General features: G+C 37.3%; 1 protein-coding gene across 1 annotated transcript in view; it reads right to left on the reverse strand.

Annotated features, from left to right (window-relative positions):
- Window positions 1-246: 246 nt before the first annotated feature.
- Window positions 247-24,366, reverse strand: part of LOC122798566 (tropomyosin alpha-1 chain) — a 127,798-nt gene continuing 103,678 nt past the window's right edge. Inside the window, exon 9 of the mRNA XM_044067620.1 lies at window positions 247-1,440. Within this exon, the coding sequence (XP_043923555.1) occupies window positions 1,358-1,440 (83 nt within the window). The 3' untranslated portion in view covers window positions 247-1,357. The remainder of the gene's footprint in view (window positions 1,441-24,366) is intronic.

Here is a 24,366-nt window from a genome sequence, read left to right on the forward strand (position 1 = left end):
AGGCAACCTGTGTAGACAGGTAAATCACCCTTATCTTCCCTGGATAGCGCTTGGTAAGACAAAATAAAATATTTGTTTGAGTAATGTAATTATGAGGTGAACTTGCATACTTTTTGTAGGATTTCCAATTTGTTAACACATCTATATTTCATAAATTCTAACCAAATTCTATATCCCACTTTCATACAAGTAAGATAAGATGAAATGTATTACAGAGGAAATGATTAATGGGAAACCATTCCACAATCACTTTAATATTATTTTTATTTTGAGCACATCCAAAATCAATAACTGTGGAGAATATTCACCAATTTCTTTTGAACATTTTTACAGACCTCTGCAATGGAAAGGTATGGAGTGGAACTTCTGTTTCCTTAAGTCAGTCGTGCCCGGGACTTGTGTAGCAACCAGAGATGTACAATTTAAGTTGCAACTATACTTCATTTTATTTGGTATTACATGCAAGTGCATTTATTGGATTGGTAACAAATTAAACCTATATCACCATAATCTTTTTGTAAATAATTCCACACAGTAGTAGTATTTTTTTATTCTAGGTATTTCATATACCATGTAAAGTTTTAACTGCCTGATTATTTCCCATCTTTTCAAACTGTCTGGTAAGTTCAGTGTCTGTGGAGTGTCTTTGTTCACAGTTCATCACATTTCTTCGGGGGAAGGCATTTTTCATTACCAGATAATTTGGAACACTTTGACTTTTAGAACTGATGGCAATACCTTTACTTCAGTAATAATGCACTGGCAACAACTGATCAGTTTCTATTAAGTGTTTTTTTATCTCAGCTATTACATAGTAAGACTTAAATAAGACTTGAAATAATTTTTAACAAATTCTGATGTAACACAATTTATCTTTAAACCCATATATGGGTATAGTGCACATTTTACATGTGTAATTAAGACTTTTAGTTATCTTTTTCTTTTACTTATCAATTATTAGTAGTAGTTGTTGGAACGTGAAGTTATGCACCTGGATAAACAGGATTGTTTTCTTTTTAGTAGTCTGTATCATATTTTTGACACATTAATACATGAGAAAAATATTTTCAAATTAAGGCTTTCTCATCTTTTCTAGTTAATCTTTTTATCATGATAATCAAATTAAAAGTTAAGCATAATTAAGTTCCTTTTAGTTAAAAATATAAACTGATTTGAATAAACCTTAAATGTCGTATGCCTGAGATTCCCAATTTGCGTACCATGTTAATGTTATCCATATATGACTCACAGGAAGTCCAATATTTCAGTATTTCTTTCCATGTGACAATCAATGCATTATTGATATGGGATTACTTTGTCAAGCTGGTGTGAGATCATTAGATAAAAAAGGCAGGTTTCACAAGTTGTTCAACTCTTGTAATGTCTGGTCCATCATCTGTGTCATAGTGAGGTTCTCTTCCTTTGCTTTTGCCAATTGTTCTGCCATGTAAATAGAAAAACAGAAGGCCTTATATTTTCAGTTAATATTATGCATTTACATATACTTTTCATGTGTTCAAATATAAAATGGATGCAAAATCAAACACTACATTCGAAACTGCAGTTAACATAAATACTCTTTAGTCTTTATTCTTTATAATTGTCTTTATTCAAGCAGGCAGAACAGCATGATAATAGGACTGAGATCTGTGCTAAAATCTACATTTCAAGTGACATAACTCAAAGTACTTTATGACCTGGAGTAAAACATTGAAGACCGCTAACCAACATCACAAATTTACTTCTTTTTATCAAAAGATGTGTAGTAGAAATCAGAGTGTCTTCTGCCATATTTATATATGCCTGTAACTGCTTTACCAACAGTGAAAGTATCCTGACTGTAGACCTACAATTAATTAAATACAATTGGTACATATCTTCAGTGGGATTCATTAATATTAATTGTTCCTACAGATCATTCTTTGTTTCCAAGGGATATAACACAGAAAGTGATTGAAAAAAACATCATTCTCAAAATATAACAGAGGGAATGGCAAAGCTCCACATATTTTAGTTAGGCAAACATACAAACATACATTCAAAAAGAAAACTATATTAACATGTTTTTCATTTTCATACATTATACATAAGATGTTTCTTTTCTTTCTATCATGTCCAACATTATATAATTTGCTGCTGAATTCCTGCAGTCCCTTAAACTGTACTCCTCCTCTTCCTAAACATTATTCTACAAGTATTGTTCCCACGATTTCCATTTATTTCTATGGAATTTGCTAATTTCCTTTTCTAAAGATCTCTCTTCAGTTCTTTTATTTATTTTATAGTACTTAATGCTTCAAATACAGTTGGTTTATACTCTGATTTCCATTTTCTAATAACTGCTTTTTTTGGTAGCCAATAGAATTAAACTTAATAAGGCCTTACTATGTGTAGGCAAGTCAGATTCTGTGTCCTACCTCTCACTCAAAAAAATTCCTTAGTTACAGCCAGTTGTTTACTCAATATTTCTGACAAAGTACTCTGTAGGGAATTGTTAAAATCTACCAACTCATTAAGCTGTCAAAAGATATGTTCCCACTAACCTTTTTCTTCTGCATCACACCTCCAGTGATTGTTTTCTGTCTATGTAAAAATTCTCAGAAGTCTGCTTAGAGTATAAAAATGCCTATGCAAGCTCTTCCAAGCAAAGTTCCTAAGCTGTTCACTTGTAAATTGTTTTTCCTGCCTCTCTTCCCAATCTTTTCTAACCTCCTCTGATTGATTCTCATTGTTATCAAGCAATATTTTAAATGACCTGCTAACAATCCTTTTTTAACAGCATCTTCTGTTTTAGATTCAACTAAAAACTCCATAGGATCAGGTCTTTCATTTAAGATTCCCTTATCCATTTCTCTATGCCTATACTCCAATATCAATCTGTGTTAGGGAAAGCAATTTCTGCCATGCAGTACAAACATTTTCTTGGCCTCGTCATCTCACTTTCTTACCTTTCTATCTCTAGTTATGTGCTCCCAAAACCTTGGTTCTTTTGCCAATTTTCTCCAGTAAATTTTAGCCTGCTATTGCCTGTTTTCTAAGGTTTTCCTGTTTGATTCTCAGCTTTCTCAGCCTTCTGTGTGGAGTCTGCATGTCCATCCCGTGGTCAAGTGTCTTCCGAAAGACATGTGTGAATGGGCGTGCCTTCGCTGAAGGTTGGGCGTCATCTGTTCCATAGCATGGGCAGTCTCTGGGTTATGAACCTGTCACTCCAGCATGTTCTGTTAATTGTGGTAATGAGGTTGAGATCTCCGGAGCATTTGGTGCGGTAAGATTGGGATTTCTTTAGATGTAGCATTTCTAACAGATCTGGGTCTGACATGGCTTTGTAAGTCAAGCAGAGATTGTCTCTAAGTAGGCGATAGGAGACAGAGAATAGTTGGAGTTTTTTTGAGTCTGTCCATATAGGACAAGTGTTTAAGGCCTAGGATCTTCTTTGTGAGGTACTTTTGCAGTCTCTCCAGTTGTTACAGGTGTCTAATGAGGTACATGCCAAATGGAGCATTGTACTCAATGATTGGCCTAATGAGGGAAGAGTAGAGGGAGGCAATGACCTCTTTCTTCCTGGATGCAAAACCCTTAGTAATGAGATGTGCCACATAGAAGGACTTTCTGACCACAGTGGCAATGTGATGATCAAAAGAGAGGTTGCTGTCAACCTGTGTTCCCAAATCTCTTATAACGTCTTCTGTGTTCAGTGGACTACCATCAATGTGGTAATTCATGGGAACCAGGTTTTTCCCAAAGGGGATGACAACACATTTTTTGGCATTGAGCTTAAGACCATGGTTCTGACACCAGTCGTTGGTCACAGTGAGGCCATTCTGTAGGATGTCAACATCACTTGGGGAGTTAATAATAGCTCCCAACTTGCTATCGTCTGCAAAATTTGTCAGCCAGAGTCCCTTAGTTTTGGCCTGGACTTTAGAGAAGTAGATACCAAACAAGAGAGGACCCAGGACGGAACCCTGTGGGACTCCACTGGTGACAAATTGGCAGTCTGACTTGGAGTCAGCTACTTTCACACTGTGGGTTCTATCTGTGAGCCAGTTTGCAACCCACCTAGTGATATAGGGGTTGATCCCTAGCTTAGTGAGTTTTTCTATGATTCCTGAGTGGGGAATGGTATCAAAAGCCTTGGCCAGATGAAAGTAGGCTGTATGAACCACCTTCCCTTCATCCACAGCTCTGGTGACTGACTCAAAGACGTCAACCAAGTTGAGCAGGCATGATCTACCCTTCACAAAACCAAACTGTGTGGGATCCACAGTTTGGAGATTCCCTATATCCTTGTTTATTAGGTCCATGATGATGCGTTCCATAGCTTTGCATATCAGACTAGTTAGGCCAATGGGGCAATAGTTCCCAGGGTCTGTAGTCGCTCCTCCTTTGTGGAGAGGGTTAACTGTAGCAGTGCACCATTCGGCAGGTACAAAGCCTAAGGTGAGGCTGTGATTGAACAGAGCACACAGGTGAGGGGCCAGTTCACTCTGTAGTTCATGTAGAACACAACCAGGGATATTGTCAGGTCCCATAGAAGCTGTATTCTTGGCCTTGGACAGTGCTGTTTTAACCTGTGCAGCAGTAATACTGGGTGCCTGACAATCTACTGGTATTATGATTGGTCATTTGGGCATGGAGAGAGGGGTACAGTTGTCACTGAATCTGTCAGCCAATATACTGGCAATATCTGTTGGCTCGGTATAGGAGGTACCATTGTGCAGTAGCTCAGAGCAAATCTGGGTATTGCCATGGAGATTCTTTACATAACTATAGAAGGCCTTGTAGTTGTCTTTACTATCTGCTGCAATTCTGTTTTCATGCCTAGCTTTAGATGATTTGATGAGGGATCTCAACTTTTTGTTGAGGCAGATAAGGGAGTTTTTCCAGTCTTGGGACTTCACCTTATTCTACATCAGTTTCATTGTGTTTGTACAGTCCATTGATGTATGATTCTTCAGTCATGCAACTATTCTCCATTTGCATGAGTGCTGTGAAGTTAGCCACCTCTGTTTTTAGGATCCCAAAGTTAGCTTTGGAGAAGTTTTTCATGGTGGTTATCTTTGCTGGGGGTGGGGGGTGGGAGGGATGTGGATTTCCAAGGTGATTAGTCTGTGATCAGATCTAACCAGGGAGAAGCTGACTATTGATGTAGAGCAATGGTCACCCATGTTAGTAATGACCAGGTCAAGGATGTTGCTACCTCTAGTGGGGGTAAGAATGAGCTGGTCCAGGGCATTGGAATTAATGAACTCCAGGAAACATTGGGCAAGTGTATTGGCACATGAGTAGTTTACCCAGTTAATGGAGGTGTAGTTGAAGTCACCTAGTAAGAGAGTGTTAGGTTGGACCCTAATATTCTCCAGGGTGCTTAGGAACATGGAGTGCAAGTCTTGGGACATGTTTGGGGACCTATAGCAAGCTATGACCTGAATCACTGTCTTACCCAATGTTAGCTGCACCTGAAGTATCTCTGATGTGTTATGTTGGGCTACCAGTCTGGAGGTGTGCGTATCCGTTATGAATATGGAGACACCACTGCCTTTGGAGGTTCGGTCTAAGTTCTGGGGCCAAAAGGGGTGGAATGAGTTATAGCCTGGTAGTGCAGGGGTGCTTTCTGCTGCCTTGAACCAGGTCTTTTTTACAGTACAAATGTCGATGTTCTCCATTTTAAAGACTGCCTTAAGCGAGTGTATTTTGAGATTTAGACTTCTAGGGTTAAGCAACATGACCCTCAGATTGCATTTATTTGTAGCTGTTATGGTGGTAATCTGGTGTTTGGAACGCCACCTAAAAAAGGCTCTATAGGGGTGGCAAGAGCCTTGGCCAGTATCCAGAAGCCCAGGGGTGACAGATGCAGGCAATCTCTGGCAAAGTATCGAGGTCTGTAAATCATGTCATCCCAGGCAGACAGATACTGGATTGCCTTAGAATGACAATAGAAATGTAGCCAATTGTTGAAATCAATCATTTTCTGCTTGTACTGTGGTATCATTCTGGGTGATGGCAGAATGCTGCTCAGGGCTAGGGTCATACCCGCCTGGGCTACATAATTCAAGAGCTCCTCCATGTCTCTTTTCATGTAGTTCAGGGAGGTACATCTCAGGTCATTCACACCCACATGTACAATGCCAGAGTCATATTTGTACCTGTTGTTGAGCAACCTGAGTGCATGAGTTATGTGTCGGATCCTGGCACCTGAGAGGCAGCTGACTGTTACTTTCTCTTTATTCAGCCTAGTGAGTGGGACATCAATGTGCCTCACTATTGAGTCACCTATGACTGGTGTGTTGGGCATGCTGTTTTGCCTTAGGGGCTTTGGTTGAGTGGCACACTGTTTAGGAGAGTTATGCGTCTCGTGAGTGTGTTTCTGCCTTGGAGGGCTCTGCTGCTTGTGTAGATTTTTACTGAGAGCCTCCGCGAAAGTGGGTGTGCGGTTTGTGTTTTTATGTGAAGGAAGTGCTGGTGTGTGTTCCGGAGGGCTATGTGTTCCATGTGGTGTGGTACAAGTGTTGACCTTGTCCTCTTGACCAGCTATTCCGGTCACGGCTAGAGAGTGCATGGCTTCCAATTTGGATATATAAGTGCATCTCTCACAAGTCTAAGTGTTGGAAGGTAAGAGGAGAGGGTTGTCAGTGTACATGAGGCAGTTGCTACGTTGCCTCAGGATGCCCAAGTTCAACAGGTTAATAGGAGAAAGCACAGGGAACTGACCTTTAGACATGTCTGGTGGGGTGTGCATTGATAATAAGTGCTAGATCTGTTTCCTTGTAGAACGTTTAGTGCTGGTAGCACTTGTGTGCTACAATAATTGTACAAGAGGTCTGGTAAAGTGCTAGACTAATAAGCTACTATAAGTGCAGGAGGGGAGAGAACTAGTAGATATAAGGGAAAAATTGTAGAGCAGGCTCTGGCACCAATCAGAAGCTTTCAAGCAGTACTGGATACAGCAAGTCTGTATCTGGACTAGACTAGTTACAGAAAAGGCAGGAAACAAGAGCAAACATGGGCTTTTAAACTGGAAAGTTGACAGAAATGGAAAAACTGCCCAAACGGCAAATAATCTACAATTTCTGGGCCAGGAACCACGCCTCCTGTGGTAGATAGGCTACCTAGTGCTTACCATGCCCACTGATAAGCTAGAAGGCTTCCTTCCAACACAGAAAGGCTTGGGGGGGGGGGGCTCAGGAGCTTACAAACAGTTCTGGATACAGCAAATCTGTGTCTGGACTAGAATAGTTATTTGAATACTTTCTGCTAATTTTTGAATATAATGTTCTGTATGGTTGTTATTATTCTCCTTAAAGATCTTCCAAAATCCTACTCTTTCTTTATTTCTTGAACTTCCCCCCACTTCATATCATCCCTTTCCGTTTTGAATTATAGTCTTCAGCTTATGTTATGTATATGTCTTAACTGTGTTTCCCTAAAATATTTCTTCAAATTTGATAATCCTATACCACCTTGTTTAATTGGAAGGATCAACTTAACCCATTTAACTCTAGTCATCTTCCCCTTCCAGTTAAATTCCTTCAACTCTTTGTTAATTATTTTCCACAATTTCACTTTTTGTTAATAAAAATATGCCTGACTTATTTATAAAACTACAGGGGCTAAAAATATTTTCACTGCTGTATCTTACCATTCAGATCTACAAACAAGAACTTCCAGTTTCTCAGTTTTTGTATTATCTTTTCTTCAGCCTCTTCCCACATATCCTTAGCTGCCATCGTAAAAGCATATTTTAATTCATACTCCTGATACATACCTCTCAACCCTACTGAATTCCCTGTTTTTACCGGTTTTGAGGGCAAAATAATGTGGTGCCATGAATTCCCGAGTGGCCCCTTTAATTTCTGAATTACCCAAGGTTTTTTTTGTTTTTGTATATATATATATTTTTTTTTTTGGCAAAGTTGATGCTGATGTCATGACATGCACGGGCATGTGCAATGATGTCAGCTTCATGAATCAGATACCAGCCTGTTGGAATTCAGCTGTAGGCTGAAGGGGGTGTGTACTTCCTCTTTACTTAACCTGGTTTGCTGTATGTTACATCCTCGTGGTTGCATTTGTTGCAAGTTGCAATGGATTTGGATGGATGGATTCATTTGGTTGTGGAATCAAGAACAGAACTGCTATTTACCTGGTCACAACAATAGTTAAATGTAACAGCCTATTCTGGAAAGCAAACTGCTAGCTTGATATGCTGCTTGTCAGGTAAAGGGAGTTATTAAGGGGTTGGGTTTTCTAAGCTTCTTGAGTAGAAATCAACTTTAGTTAGTAAAAATGTCTTTCTTCTGTGTTGACTTGTTTTGGGCACTTGTAGGTTTGACTCAGTATAGAAAGAACCAGCATGGACAGCTATGTTATTGTAGTAATTATTTTGTGTGTGCGGCATTTATTTAACTCATTACATCTGAGTGACGCCTCCAGGTGCATCTGCAGTTAACTCCTACTAATGCCTCCAGGCATCAAATATTGTCTGTTCTGTTTGCATCAATAACTCCAAAACCATGCTATGTACAGGGTTTTAAAAGATTTCATTTTAAAGATTATACAATGGCGAACTCAAATGCATTGATGTTTGATTTCTATCTAATGTAAGTAAATAGATATTTTAACTGTTGTTTTTATGATATTAATTTATATAGATATAATTTTCACATTTTTTCTAAATGTCTTAGCAACCAAGTAACACAGAGAACTCCTAAGCCTCATATAAAAGCTCACAGCTAGAGGAATAAAATGTTGCTGACAGTATGTGTGTAACTTGACTAGTTGCAGAGATATTGTAAGTTGTTTATAAAATATTACAAATTTAATACTTACTGTGTTTACTGTGACTTATAAAATTCAGATTAAGACCTAGAATCTAAAGACTACTATCACTATAAAAATAGTTTGTGCTGAAGAGTTTGCCATTTACACTTCTTTCATAACCCCCAATGGTTCCAGAGATATGAACATTTGTTTGAAATGTGAGGGCATAATTTGATTCTGTCAAAAGGCTTAGGCTCTGCCCATTGGAGGTTGCAGTGCAAACTTCCTGAGTTCTATTGGAGTGAATGAGTTAACACAGATACTTAAATTATGATAGTTAAGTTGGTAAACTGGCCCATCATTTGGAACGCCCCAAGAAAATAAACAGTGTCTAGCAGGTCTGTCACTTGCTTCTCCTTTGGAAGAGCTTTTGCATAGTTTAGTTTGTTCAAATGTTAGAGGCCTTCATTTGCAAAACCCTAGACTGTTTAGGGTTGAACTAGTGCTGACGCCACTGGATGTAATTAAGTAGCAGCAGCACCAGCACAGCAGTCAGCAAATGGACCATTTTCTCAAGAGGTGCCAGCCTGGGAGATAAAGAAGCGAGGAGCAACAAGGAGCTGGCCAATAGTGAGTTAAAGTCTTTGTCCTCCGCTCCATTCCCATCATTATATTATTTATGGTGGAATTTGAAACCATTCGCGGAGGGAGCAGAGCAGGTATCAGAAGAATTAGTAAGTGAAGCAATTTAGAATTTAGTAAGTGAAGTGATTAAGGTTTAATGTTTTTGAAATGTTTAAAATAGTTGAGGTAGGTATATATGTCATAAATGCTTAATTCTGTGCTCTGAATCGGTCCAAAATGATGTGGGTGGGAAAGAGCTGACTGGACAGTATTTTGGAGATAAAATTTCAGTGATATTTTAATTACCGAGGAGGCCTGCTCTTGAGGAAACTGGATTCCATGGTTTATAAGTGAAGATCTGGTTTGGTTTGTTACATTTTCACTTTGTTTGAGATTTTGGTGTCTAACTTGTTATTGAAATGTAAGGTGGACATGTGCTAGTAAACTTGTCTTTCTTAGTTTTCTTGCAGCTGTAATCTACTCTTGACGGTAAGGTGGGAAGTTCGTTTGAAAAACTGAACCTTTTTCTAGTGTTGAGAGAGTGTATGTGTCTGTGTGTAACTGTTTTCTTCACCCCGCCCCCTTCCTGTCTCATTAGCCTCTTTAAGTTAACGTTGTCAAAGACTACATTTTTGTTTTATTTGTTTAAATCGGGAATCACCCTGTAATGTTAATTTCATTATAATGCAGAAGTCTTATAAGACAACAAATTGTATAATATTCCAACCATGTTATTAAACACTTGATTTTGACATGATCTGTACAATATAAATGACATAGATAAGTGATGTGTTGTACATTCTTAGTTGTTACAGTAATAGTAAAGAAGTTTGACGCCCTGGTTGCTTTTTGTCCTGATTATTCCTTTTCTAGAAAAATATAAATCATTGTAATAGCTAAGCAATCTGCTCTTGTTCACTATGGTGTTTATTAGATAAGTCTTGTACTGTTGTTGTGTCTTTTGACTTTGCCCGGTTAGGGGTCGCCACAGTGGAACTCCGGTCCGCTAATGATTGATAGTTGATTTTTACGTGCCGAGTTACCAGCCCTGACGCACAACCTTCAACGAAGGTACGCCCATTCACACATGTCTCCACGCAGAAGACACTCTAGCTGAGAATCGAACTGGACAGCATCTTACTGTGAGGCAACAACACTACCGCAGCACCACCACTGCGTTAGATAAGTCTTGTACTGTTGCCAAGTTTAATTGTCTTTGCTTCACTTGGTTTGTGGCATTTTGCTTGCTGAATCTCCTAAAGATGAACAAGATGTAGCCTAATAAATCAGCATAATTTTGTTTGTGAAATTAAAGTTTATTTTATTAAATTTGTATACGACTGCAGTCAACATATAAAAACATTTCAGAAGTTTAGGTGTCTTTTGGCTAGAGTGTTGTGTGCACAATTACATTTCTGCACTGCCTAGGATGAGAGGTAATTGCAGATACTGTTTTGAAAGAGTAAGTTTCTTTTATTGATTTGAACATAATAGGAAAATAATTCCAGGTTTGTACTGCAAGGGTGTTTCGAATTTGCTTTTACCTTATGTTATGTAAGTTTGTGTTCCTGCATTATATTCTCACTGTTGCTTTAGGAAGAAAGAATAGATTGGTATAACAAGACACTTAGCAAGAATTGGGCCATGGTCCTGTAAACAGAAACACACACTAATGCACAGATCGTTAAGGATCTATGTTTCCATAGCTCTTTTACATAAGGAAGTATTATTTCACAAAAAAGGGTTATAAACTGCTAAAGTGCTCTTAATAAAGACGTATTGTAATCAAAGAAGTGAAGGAATTTAAGCATAGTGATGCCGTATAATTTTTATAGATGGTGATAAAATTTAATCTGCATTTTGACTAAAGTTTGTATTTCACATAGCATATGGGACAATATGTAGGTGTGGTGGGTCCAATTTTGGGGGGAGGGGTAACATAAGAGTATGTTGAGGTAATCAGTGTCATGTTTTCTGAGCTCACATAATGAATTTAATTAGGCCTTTAAAATTCAACAAGGCTGACAACGTCTAGTTATAGTTTAAAAAAACAGTGTTTGGTAATTTGCCATCACATATCCTGCAAATAATGGAAGTCCACATGCTTCCATCATGCTTTGTATTTTTTGGGGGGAGGGTTACTACATTCAGTTTGTAAGACTGCCTAGATAATAAGCACTGAAATTAACATGAATTTGATGTTGAGAAGCATGCAATAAGTGGCACACACAGAGGAGGGAATGGGGAAGGGGGACTGTAGGAGGTTTCCCCATGTGTACTCAATGTGGTAAAAGTAGGAACCACTTGGTTGCTTATGTTAGAATTAAATAAGTAATTGAATGACATCACCATGCACTCTTTTGGGAATGTTTCTCCCTTCCCTAATACCATCTGACTTTGTAGTTGTTGTATATAAGTTAGATGTAGAAGGCTGAAGCAGAAGCAGTTAATTTTACTTTTATAAAAAAAACTGTATTTTAGTTTTTCACAAGTTCAAAGTTTGATGCAAGTTCAAATATTAATATAAATAAAATACTACTGTTCTTATGTTTATTTTGTGTTTCATGATCATATTTTGTCTGTTCTTCAGTTTGTATTTAAAAGTTGGTATCTCACAATTCCAACAGAGTGGGCGTGGTTACATAATTATGTATGCAAATATTATGTTAATCAGCGCACAGATTTGTACCTATTTTTCATGTACCTTTGTCCAGATTTTTTATGATTTCAGCTTGAGAGGTATGCTCCTGAATACTTCATCTTATTGTGTCCCCATAAAAAAAGGATATTGCTGAATCAATTTGTGTGTGGGCACATAGTTTATGCCTATAGCCTTTGTTTTATCTTCATTGATTTTATATCCCAAGATGACCTGAAACTGTCTTAAAATGTTCCACAACAGTGAGATGTCTTTTTCTGGATTTATCAGGTACAAAATAATATCATCTGCAAATAAAGCCAACTTTTCTTGATTACCATATTCCTTATTTTCTTTGCCAATAGGTCAAAATATAAAGTAAATAGCAAAGGGGAAAGATGACATCCCTGCCTAGTTCCTCTGTTCAAACACATCTTATCAGTGAAGAACTCTCCCAGTTTAATTATTGCCACTGATCCTCAATATATCCTCCTAATTAACCTTATTATTGTACCAGGGAATGCAAATGCTTCCATTTCCCTACTCATAAAATCACAGCTTACTCTATAAAATGCTTTCTCTCTGCATCATAACCCACCAACAAAAACAACATTTTCTTACATTCTGCTTCTCTCTGGATCATCATTTTTCTATTGTTGTCAAATGTTTGCCTCCACTCCACAAAACCACATTGATCCATATCTATTCTCTCTGACTAGACTTTTGACATTATTTTAGCTAGTATAAGCACTGCATAATCATGGTGTAAAACTGAAAGTGGTCTTTACCATCTTCAGGTAATACAGCCACCACAGTTTTCTTCCAAAATGTTAGTCCCTTCTTTAAAAAATACTGTTAAACTAAATCTTTCAGATCTTTACCACTTTCTTCCCTCCTAACTTTCAAATTTCCACTGGAATGTCATCTGTTCCTGGAGACTTTCCTAAAGATTGATTATATCTCACTGTTTATATCTCATCTTCTCCTATCTGAACTGTAAGTTGTTGAGCTTCATCTAACTGTAAGCTTGGCATAATTATGTTTTCCATAAATATTTCCATTTGTGCTTTTTCTTGATTTCCACATTTATTTGCGTTATACAAATTTTCATAACGTTTCTGAAATATCTCTAATACCTCTACATGATCTCTGGTTATTTTTTTATGGGCTCCCTAAGTTTGGTGACAACTCTTTCTACTTTCTCTTGTTATGCTAAAAGTTTTTGTACTCTGGAGTTATTAAAAATAGTTACTTAACATCACTCTTCTAAATGCATGCATATTATCCAGATAATATCTTATTTTCTCTTTAGTGCTCTGGATTTGTGCCTCTTCCTGTTCTGTGAGATTCCCCTTAGTCTACAATACTATAACTTTTGTCAACCCCTCTAAACAATTCCTATTACTTCTTAACCATATGTCTTTCTATTTTATTTCTACTCTATTTTGAAACTCAATTTTCAGTTGATCCCACTCACTAGCTATAACTTCTGAAGATATTTTTATCTTCCCTAATAACTCTCAAATTATTTCCACTACATATTCCTTAAATTCATCTCTTTATAACAGGTAGGTGAGAAAGTGCCATTGCCTCATTTTTACTTCATTAACCCCATTTACATATTAGCTTTTATTGGTGTATGATCTGAAATATTTATTGGATGTGTACTGAAGCTTTCAATTAAAATCACACTTTCCTGTGAAACATAATTTTTATTTAGTCTAACCAAGTTATTGCCAAAATGAAAACCAAATCAAATAATGCAAAGAAATTAAATGTCTTTGCATTATTTGATTTGTTTTGTTTCTTATTCAGACTTTGACTTCTTGTGGAATGTTCCTCCTATGGTGCGAGTTCCATTGGTGGTGTCTTTTGATTTTATTAGTTTATGTATATGCTGTTTCATTTTAACCTAGCTAGTCTACCTTAGGAAGTAATATGTAAATTCTGTCTGAATTCCTACTGCTGAATTCACATCTTCCATACCAAATGTTTTCATAAATTTCTTCAGAAATCTATTCTCTTTTATTATATGTTTCCTTCTACGTCCCCCTAATACATCTTCATTTTTGCAAATCAAGTTCCAGGCTGCACCTATAAGTAATATTCCCTGCTGAAAGTTTATATTCTGCTGAATATCCATCCTAAAATAATTTGTCAATTTAACATGTTCAATTATTTTTCAAATGTATCTCCTGCAACATTATTAAGTAGTGGTGGTGCAACGATAGTGTTGTCACCTCACAGCAAGAGGTTCTCTCGTTCGATTCTCGGCTGGAGCGCCTTCTGTGTGGAGTCTGCATGTCCTCCCCATGGTCGAGTGGCCTTCAAAAGACATGCGTGAATGAGCATGCCTTCATTGAAGGTTGAGCATTGAGCTGGCACCGCGGCACCATAAAAATCTACTGCCAATCATTAGCGGACCGGAGTTCCGCTCTGGCGACCCCTAACCGGGAAAAGCCAAAAGAAGAAGAACAACAACATATCCTACAACATTATTGTTTGCAGTCTGCATTTCTTAATGTAATTCAATACTCTTTCCTTTTTGTTTATATTGGTAAGGCCATTTACATTCCAAGATAGCATGGCCTGTATAACCATTTTAATAAAAAGCTATTGTTCCCACCTATTATACATGATAGTTTTTTTAATGTATATTTCCATCTTTTGTGTTACATGCAGATGATAATATTTGGCAGATTGGTCTTTTATACAGTTTTTTCCTCTTATCCCCATTTGAACATATTTCACATTTTTCAAGACTTTCTGCTTTAATGCAACATGAAAACCATCAAACAAAAAGTTAAATACATTTTCAGAACACTCCATCCCCTATTAACTTAGAAAAATACATAAAACTATGTACATCTTAATGACATTTATCCATCCAAATAGGAACAATTGCCCCAAATTGACTGCTGCACCCACAGCATTTCCTAACATAAAATTAAGGTTACCCATGCTAAATCACATGATACAGCCTGTGCTCCCACTTACTTTGACTGCTTTATGTTCTTTTCTTATTTTTAATACCCTTCCAGATGTGAAAAACAGTTTGTATTCTTTCAGAAAACAATAACTTTTAGCCCTGTGAAAAAGCGTACTGGCTATCTTTAAATAAAATTAAGTTGTACACTGTTCTATTAAATGCATTAATGTATTAAGGCTGATAGGGAAGCTGATATCTCTTATTCACTTCCCATTATTTTAGACTTTATTTTTCACTGAGCTGCATGTCATTGGGCCTTTAAATTTTACATTTCTCACAGCAAGCTCTCAGAACTCTCAAGATTAATTAATTGCACATGAGGATATATCTACACAAAAGTAGTCATCAATGAATCTTTGTAAATTTCACTCAAAACATAATTAACAACTGCCCACATCTGCAGACTTCTTGACTTCCACTAAACATATAAAAAGTTTTTCGGCTTTTCCCGGTTAGGGGTTGCCACAGCGGAACTCCAGTCCGCTAATGATTGGCAGTGGATTTTTATGGTGCCGAGTTGCCAGCCTGATGCCCAACCTTCAAAGAAGGCACACCCATTCACATATGCACCTACTTGCATGTCTTTAGACGTCACTCGACCATGGAGAGGACATGCAGACTCCAAAAAGAAGGCGCTCCAGCCAAACATATACCAATGAAAAAAAAAATGAACATCGCTGCAGATGTAAGAAAATTAGCATTTTTTATAAGATTAATATTTAAAATATGTCCCTATTTTTAGGCCTTTGGCCCCCCCATTCCTTTTGGCTTTGTCCAGATTTTGTGGGCTAAGAGGTTGAGAGATATGCCCTGAGTATCAGACAGAACTAGTCTGAACTTGTAAATCATTTTCTCAATTTCTGGAACATTCCTGGTCCATTTAGACTGATCTCTGTCTAATGTTCTCCTCTCAGATTTACCTTGAAGATTGAACATGGCAACATAATGTCATTGGTTAATCTAATGAATGAAATTATCTGCATTTTTTTTACCAGCATAGACTCTGACTGAAAATAGCCCCCTTTCAGTGGAGGCCCAGGGAGAAAAGCACCACATAAAGACATATATTGACAACTGTGCTGAAAGCATATGAATAATGACATCTGACCAATGTAAAAAAAATAGCTTTTACATAGCACCCATTAAGTAAAACATCACTGCTTACATCTACAGAGTGCCTACACTTACAAAGTTAATAGTATAGAACAACAGGTGCGCTGTACCTTTAAGAAGTATTTCTAAAGTCTGTGTGTGCATATAAATTCCAAGCACATGTTATCTTCAGTACCATTTTGAAGGTGCAGCCAGAGTGTTAACATCTACGTGCATGACAGCTAGTTTGTTTATAAATTAAAGTTACCTAGCTTCGTTTATGATGTGTTTGTACATAACAAAGCTGCTTGAACAAGAAGCCACCATGAGGTGCAGAGGTAACGATGAAGGCAAACTAAGTGAACTGAGAGCGAAAAGGGCCAGAAGCAAGCTAAAGGTAAAGAGAAAACGCATGAAAGATTTATTTATTAAAAGAGATAAAATGGAGCATTGCAAGGGCAAAAAAATGCATTACTAAGCAAACAAATAACAAAGAAACATTCATTAAGCAAAAGAGAAGAATAAAAAATCTCATTGATCAAACAAAATGTTTGAATCATGGTTATTTGATAAAAGGAGTATCAGAAAAGTACATACGGGATTTAGAACTACCTCAGAATTTTAAAATGAGCATGTTTAAAGTAAAATGAGCATGTCTAGAGTTATGTAATGTCTTTTTAAAAGTTGATTTGTTTTAATTGGTTTCTAATTGAACATGTGTATAAAAAGCTTAGAGTATGTTAGTTTGAAATTGTCGCCTGGGGAAGCAGATTTTTTTCTGTGAAAGTACTTTTGTACTTGTGTTGTTTTATTTTGGATATTAAACAGTTTCTTCTTCAAAAACCTATAGTTCGTTGCCTGGAGTCGATATGTATATTGTTTTTTTCACATGTCTAGAGTTAAAGCAAGCACAAGAAAGTATAATGGGCATGAAAAGAGATTAAATGAGCAAAATGAATATAACAGAAAGGGCAGAAAAGGGCACACTGAGCATAAATAAAGCAAGGCGACTGTATGTGTTTTGACAAATTACTGTGTTTTGGAATAAATTTCTACTTTGCATTGATTGTAGCCTTGAATAGTATAACTAGAGTTATTCAAAGTATCTCAAAGTGTGTAAAAAGTGCTTACAGTGTGTGTTTATTACTGTGGATTTATTCCAAAAAGCTTGTTATGTGCGAAGCGCAACTATTTCAAGACGTGCAGTCACATATAGCCATTTTGAAAAGTTTCTTGTACATGGGTGCATCTATTCACAGAGTGCTACCATTACAGAGTGTTTCTTGCACTGTACAGAGTATTTGGCAAAGTGCAGCCATTTTGGGAAATTTCAGTGTGCTGTGTACTGCTGTTTGCAAAGTGCAGTTATTTCAAAGTGTTTCTCACTCAGAACTTCTTCTGCCAGTTCATTTGCAAAGTATAATTACTTTGAAACAATTTATTCACAAATTGCAATTACTTCGAAATAGTTTATTTGCAAAGTACAGTTGCTTCGAAATGTTTCTTGCCCTCAGCTTCTATTTTCCAATTTATTCGTACTATGCAGTTATTCGAAAGGTTTCTTAAAATGATGAGAAATTACTTTTGCAATGAAATAATTTCAAGATAAATTGGTCATACAGTAAAATAATTTGAAGACAAGTGACTTTTACAGTAAAGTAATTTCAGAGTATTACAGTGCTCAGGAGACTTATTTTGTAAAGTTCAGTTATACAGAGGCTTATTGTGCTATTTCAAGTATTGGCATAAATTTCAAGCACATATGTATGTGTATGTATAACTGTGTGTGTTCTTATATATTTGTAAAAGTCTTCAGTAAGATATGTTAATATGGCAGATGGATTTTGACAGCCGCAACCACTTGTATTTGATCAGAATATTGCAGAATACTGGAGAATATTTCAGCAAGAGTATGATATATTTATACAAGCAGCTTATTCGAATAAAGATGCATGCAACAGGGTATTCATTTTGCTAAACCTAGTAGGGTCAGAAGCCATTGAAAGGGAGCATTCATTTGTCTATGCACCAGCAGTGTATGAAGGTGAAGGATAAATTCGTAGCATTGTTTGCAGGCTGAATCAAGGGAAGACTCCAAGTGCTTAAATAGCAAACTCAGAGAAATGCGTAACCCCCAGACTAATGTTACATTAGAGAGACATTTGTTTTACACGATTGATCAAAAGCAAGGGGAAACATTGCAGCTTACATTACTAACCTAAGAAACAAAGCTAAAACATGTACATTTGGTGATTTACAAAATGAAGTAATAAAGGACAGACTCATGTGTGGTATTAATAATGCTGCTGTGAGAAAGAGTTTGCTTCATAACAGTGACTTCATGCTGACAAAGCCATTGAGATTTGTCAGATCCATGCAGTTACAGAAAGGCACACAAGTATGCTTGCTAGTGATAAGAGCATGGTTTCAACAGGCTCCAGTGCTAATGTAGACAACATGCAGCATGTGACAGGCAAAAGCAGGCCTAAACACATGGAAGCAGCAGCCCCTGCAGGACTTCCAGGTAAAACCCGTAGTTTTCTAGCAAATTCCAAGACCAGTTCAGTTAATTACGCATGCTCAGTGCAGAACAGATGCTGCTCAGTACAGTATAAGGGTGAATCAGCAAAACCCAAATCAAGTTTTATTGTTAACTGCAGCTGTTGTGGTGCCGGCCATGATTCCAGAAGAGAAAAGTGCATAGCATTTGGTCAGCAATGCCACAAATGTAAGAAATGGAACCATTTTCAAAGATTTTATAAATCAAGTAGACCTAACACAGTTACAAAGAAGGGTCAATCAAAAATGAAAGTTAATCAAGTAAACCTGAAACAGTCTGCTTTCTATGTAGATGGTGTGTCAGTGATTGGTGAAAAGATTGATGCAGTAGATTTATTGAAAAGAAATGAAGTATTTTATACTGTTTGGATCAATGGTAAATCCACCAAGCTCAAAGTAGACACTGGTTCAAAGTGTAATGTTATGTCTGCAGATACTTTTGCAAAGGTCAGAGCTGGTGAACAACTAAACGTGACTAGTTGTGCAAATCTTGTTGCTTATCGAGGTGAAGAAATTCAAATGAAGGCTCAGTAGTGCTTTCATGTTATGTGGCCAAGAACTGTTGTAGCCTATTATTCAATGTAGTTCAAAAACCTGTGCAGACATTATTGGGTCTCAGGGACAGTTTGAGAATTAATCTGCTTTCTTTTACCAAAGAAGTTCATCAAATAAGCACGTGTCCCAGTTCCAACTTCACTAACACTATTTTTTCAGATTCTGATGATGTTTTTGATGACAGGTTAGGTAAACTTCCATTGGTATATTCTATGAAACTAGACCCAGAGATCAGTCCAGTGGTCAGATCAGCAAGAAGAGTTCCCATATGCAGCATAAATTGGATAAAATGTTGCAACAAGGTGTCATTTGTCCAGTTACAGAACCTAGCGAATGGGTGTTGTCCAAGGTAGCAGCTCATAAAAAAGGCTCAGATGAAATCAGAATATGCATTGACGCAAGAGATTTCAATGAAGCATTGAAGAGACCACATCATCCTATGCATACAGTCGAATAAGTCGTAGCACTGATACTGAATGCCACTGTTTTTTCTGTCTTGGAGGCAAATAATTAATTCTGGCAAGTAATGCTTGATCCCAAATCTTTACTACTGACTACATTCAGTACCCCATTAGGAAGATATAGATTCCTCAGGATGCCATTTGGAATAAATTCTGCAATTGAAGTCTATCAGCAAGCAATGGAGCAAATTTTTTCAGGTTATCCTTGTGCCATAATAGTAAATGATTTATTGTTCGGAGGCAATGGTGAGGCAGAGCATGACAGAAATCTTAAGAGAGTTCTAGACAGAGCATGTGAAGTAAACTAAAAGCTCAATTCTCTGAAGTGCAAATTCAGACTACCAGAAGTTACATATGTAGGCCATTTATTTGCAAGTATTGGCTTGAGACCAGACCCGTCCAAGCAAGCAGCCATTTTTGAAATGCCAGCATCAGATAATGTGCAAGATCTATATTATCTTGGTATGGTCAATTATTTAGGCACATTTACACCAGATTACAGTGAACTGACAGCACCTTTGAGAGAGCTCACATGTAAAAATGTTACATAGTCATGGCCAGAACAGCACCAGAAAGCATTTGAAGTTCTTAAGCAGAAAATTGCTACTCCACCAACATTAAGGTACTATGATGTCAACAAACCAGTAACTCTTTCCTGCGATGCTTCACAATTTGGTTTAGGTGCAGTTATTCTTCAAAAAGGCAGGCCAGTAGCCTATGCATCTAGAACACTTACCCAGACTGAGATGCAGTACGCTCAAATTGAGAAGGAACTTTTGGCAATAGTGTTTGCATGTTCCAAGTTTCATGATTATATCTATGGTTGAGATATCCAGAATAAAACTAATCATCAACCTCTGGTTACTATTTTAAAGAAGCCTATGCATTCAGCTCCAGTGAGATTACAAAGAATGATGCTTAAATTGCAAAAGTACAACTTCAAAATGGTTTATACGCATGGCAAACCTCTTTATCTGGCTGATACCTTATTCAAATTGCCCAGAAATATAACGGAACAGCTTGACGCAGAGAATTTTGACATTGATGTCATGGAAGTGCATAATTTTTCCACCACAAGACTTGATGATCTATGAGATCATACAATGACTGATCCAATTTTGCAAAAGCTCAGTCACTACATCAGTGTTGGATGGCTGTCAAAGCAATCTAGTGTACCACCCGATATGCAGCCTTACTTTCCTTACAGAGATGACTTGTTCATGGAAGATGACATTATTTTTAAAGGTCATAAAATTGTTGTTCCTGCTTCCTTACAACAAGAATATATCCAGATTTTGCATCGTGGTCACCCAGGTTCCTAATCTACTAAGGGAAGGGCAAGAGGACTTGTGTTTTGGACTTCTCTAGTGAAAGACATTGATAGAGTACTTTCTTCCTGTTCAGTATGTAATAGTACTAAATAACATTTGCAAAAAGAGCCACTTCAGCTAAGTCAAGTCCCTGAACTACCTTGGTCAATAGTAGTTACTGACATATTCGAGTGGAGCAATCAACATTACGTTGTACTGGTAGACTCTTATTCAAATTGGTTTGAGATCGATCTACTAACTAATCTAACTTCTACTACAGTCTTCACTAAGTTGAAATGCCATTTTTCAGTTCATGGCAGTCCACAGAAATTAATCTCTGACAATGGTACCCAATTTCCAGTCAATTGTTTCAGAAATTTGCAAGAGAGTGGGACTTCATACATGTTACTAGGAGTGCAGAGTATCCACAATCAAATGGACTTGCTGAACGTGCAGTACAGAGTGCAAAGCAATTACTTGAGAAGTCAAACCGTAATAATACCGATATTTTTTTGAACTTACTCAATCTCAGAAACATACCCCGTGACGATATACTTGGCTCACCTGCTCAGAGACTTCTGTCCAGGCAAACCAGAACAACATTGTCTATCAGTTCTAGTTTATTGAGGCCTAAAGCTAAAAAACAACAAAGCCATTAGAGCTCAGTTATTTAGGAAGCATTCTTTTCAAAAGTCTAGCTATGACAAATCGAGCAGATTTCTTTATCCACTGAAAGAAGGAGAGACAGTGAGGATACAAACAGAGAAAGGATTCAACTGGATTGGTCATGTAATGAGTATATGTGCAGAGCCGAGATCCTATTTTGTTAAATCTGAGGGTGTGGAGTACAGGAGAAATCGCAGACATCTTCCTGTAGCAGAACCAACATCGCAACATTGTTCCCATGATAAAGACTCTAACTCTCAGAGCAATCCAGATGATATTCATGTTCCAGAACATGTCTTGATTCCTGATACTGTTCCAGCAGATGGTCCCAAGGTTCCTAAGATTGAACAGTCAGCAGAAACAATCCCAGTTGCTAAACCAGATCCCAAATTTTATGTCACACGATATGGTCGCATCTCAAAGCCTAGTGTGAAATACACAGCAACTTGGACATAGTTGTATATATGTACCTAGCTTTGTATAATTGCATGATGAAACTTATTCCTGTATAAATTACATATTTAGTAATACCAGTGACAATGCCTGACTCATTTCTCAAAGAAGGAGGATGTAGAATAACAGGTGTGCTGTACCTTTAAGAAGCATTTCTAAAGTCTGTGTGTGCATATAAATTCCAAGCACATGTTATCTTCAGTACCATTTTGAAGGTGCAGCTAGAGTGTTAATATCTATGTACATGATAGCTAGTTTGTTTATAAGTTAAAGTTACTTAGCTTAATTTATAATGTGTTTCATATAATAAAGCTGCTTAAACAAGGACCCACAATGTTCGCCTGTTTCTTCTTGACCTGGCGAGTGACAAATAGTGTCAGTAAACATATACAGTTATCCTGAGTTTACCGTTTTTAACACAAAGCATAAAACTCAACCATTTCACCTGCATATGTTGACGTGCTTTGTTTGTAATTAATGTACACAGAAATGTATTAGGCATACTGTCTAAGGTAGTTTATGAGGAAATATGATCTAAGTAGGAAGTAAGGCTGAGAGCTCCACATATCAGGGAAATAAGGACACTCTCCACTATTAAGGCTGAGGTAAGGAGAGGGGTTAGAACGAGTAGGGTTTAAATACTAGGTAAGTAAGTTTTAAAAATAAGAAGGCTGATATTCATAGACAGAGATTCCTCACAGAGAAAATACAGAGTGTGAACAACATGAACTATGTGGATACACTAAAAGCCCCATCCCTTTACTCTGTCTCCTACCGACTATTAAGGGGTGATCTATGCCTGACCTACAAGGCAGACCTACAAGGCAGTCACAAATGCAGCCTTGATTGAGCTGCTACACATCCACAATTCAAACAGCATGATGATCACCCGATCTAGGGATCTAAACTCAGCAAATCAAACAATAATCCTACACCACTCTGGAGAGACAGATGTGTGTCTCAGAGATTGCCCTTTCTTTGATGCCTATTCACAATAATCAGAGCCCTTCCCTAGCCCTTTTCAAATGCAATTTGGATCGATGGATGGGAAATTGCAAATTCACACCTGGAGTAGTGCCTATCTCCCTTGTGGACAACGGCACTGTGTAAGATACCGAATGCATGGACACAAATCCATGCTATCGTAGGGGCCATATTGGATAAAATTGGTTTATATTGGTTAAGCTTGTAACAGCCCCTAAGCCATCAGCTTAGTAATCTCCTATGAACCTATGAACACAACTAGTGATGCTCAGATGCTCTGCTCAGCAATCTCTAAATCTATTTACTGCATATACATATGACAACCCACTACTACTAGTAACAGAACAGAAATACCTAAGTATCATTTAGACACTACTCTTTCAATGGTCAAGTATCCTGACACTGTTACTAGCAAAACAGAATCTAACACCTCCTTACCCCTACTGCTCATGATACCTTAACTAAAAATGTGGTTATCCCTAAAATCAAATATGGGGTCCCTTCTTGTAACCTTACAGTCCAGCTCAAAAACATGTACAGTACAAAGTAACAGAAACAAAATCTGCAGATTTCTTCTCTTGGCTGAACCCCAACCTCATCATTAAGAACCTCTACAACAGTATAACTGGCTACCTGTAAATGATGGAGGCAGAAGCTACAGTATGGCTAAGGGGGTGCAATGAGGATTTGATTGCATTACTGTTATTCATTAATTCCAGTATTGTATCTGTGTTATAAAGTGAAGCAACATTTTAGTGTTCTGTGTATGGCTTAAGAGCAATTGCTTGCTACAATTTTAAAATTAAAGAAATGTTTTTTTCAGTCTGAACTGAAGTTTTAGTGCTGTGTGCACTCTGGTGTCACATAAACTGTAGCGAACTGCTTGCTATAAATATAGAAAACAGTTTGCTACAGTTTAATTATTTTATTTATTTATTTATTTACTATTTTATTTATTTTTTTGTGGATGAGCAGACTTGGCTTGGTTGGCTTGCTTCTTAAAGTTAGAAGGGTTAGAAGTTAGTAGGCCTTCGGTGCATTACTGTCATTCATTAATTCCAATATTGTATCTTGTTATAAAGTGAAGCAATACTTTAGTGCGCCTTGCCCCATGTGTGGCTTAACAGCAGCTGCTTAATACACTTTTAAAATTAAAGTAATTTTTTTCAGTCTGAACTGAAGTTTTAGTGGTCTGTGCACGCTGGTGTCACATAAACTGTAGCAAACTGCTTCCTACAAATATACCAAGTGGTTTGCTACAATTTAATTCAGTTT

This window comes from Protopterus annectens, chromosome 3.part1 (genome assembly GCF_019279795.1).
Source record: "Protopterus annectens isolate FY-2018-M chromosome 3.part1, PAN1.0, whole genome shotgun sequence".
Taxonomy (NCBI): domain Eukaryota; kingdom Metazoa; phylum Chordata; order Ceratodontiformes; family Protopteridae; genus Protopterus; species Protopterus annectens.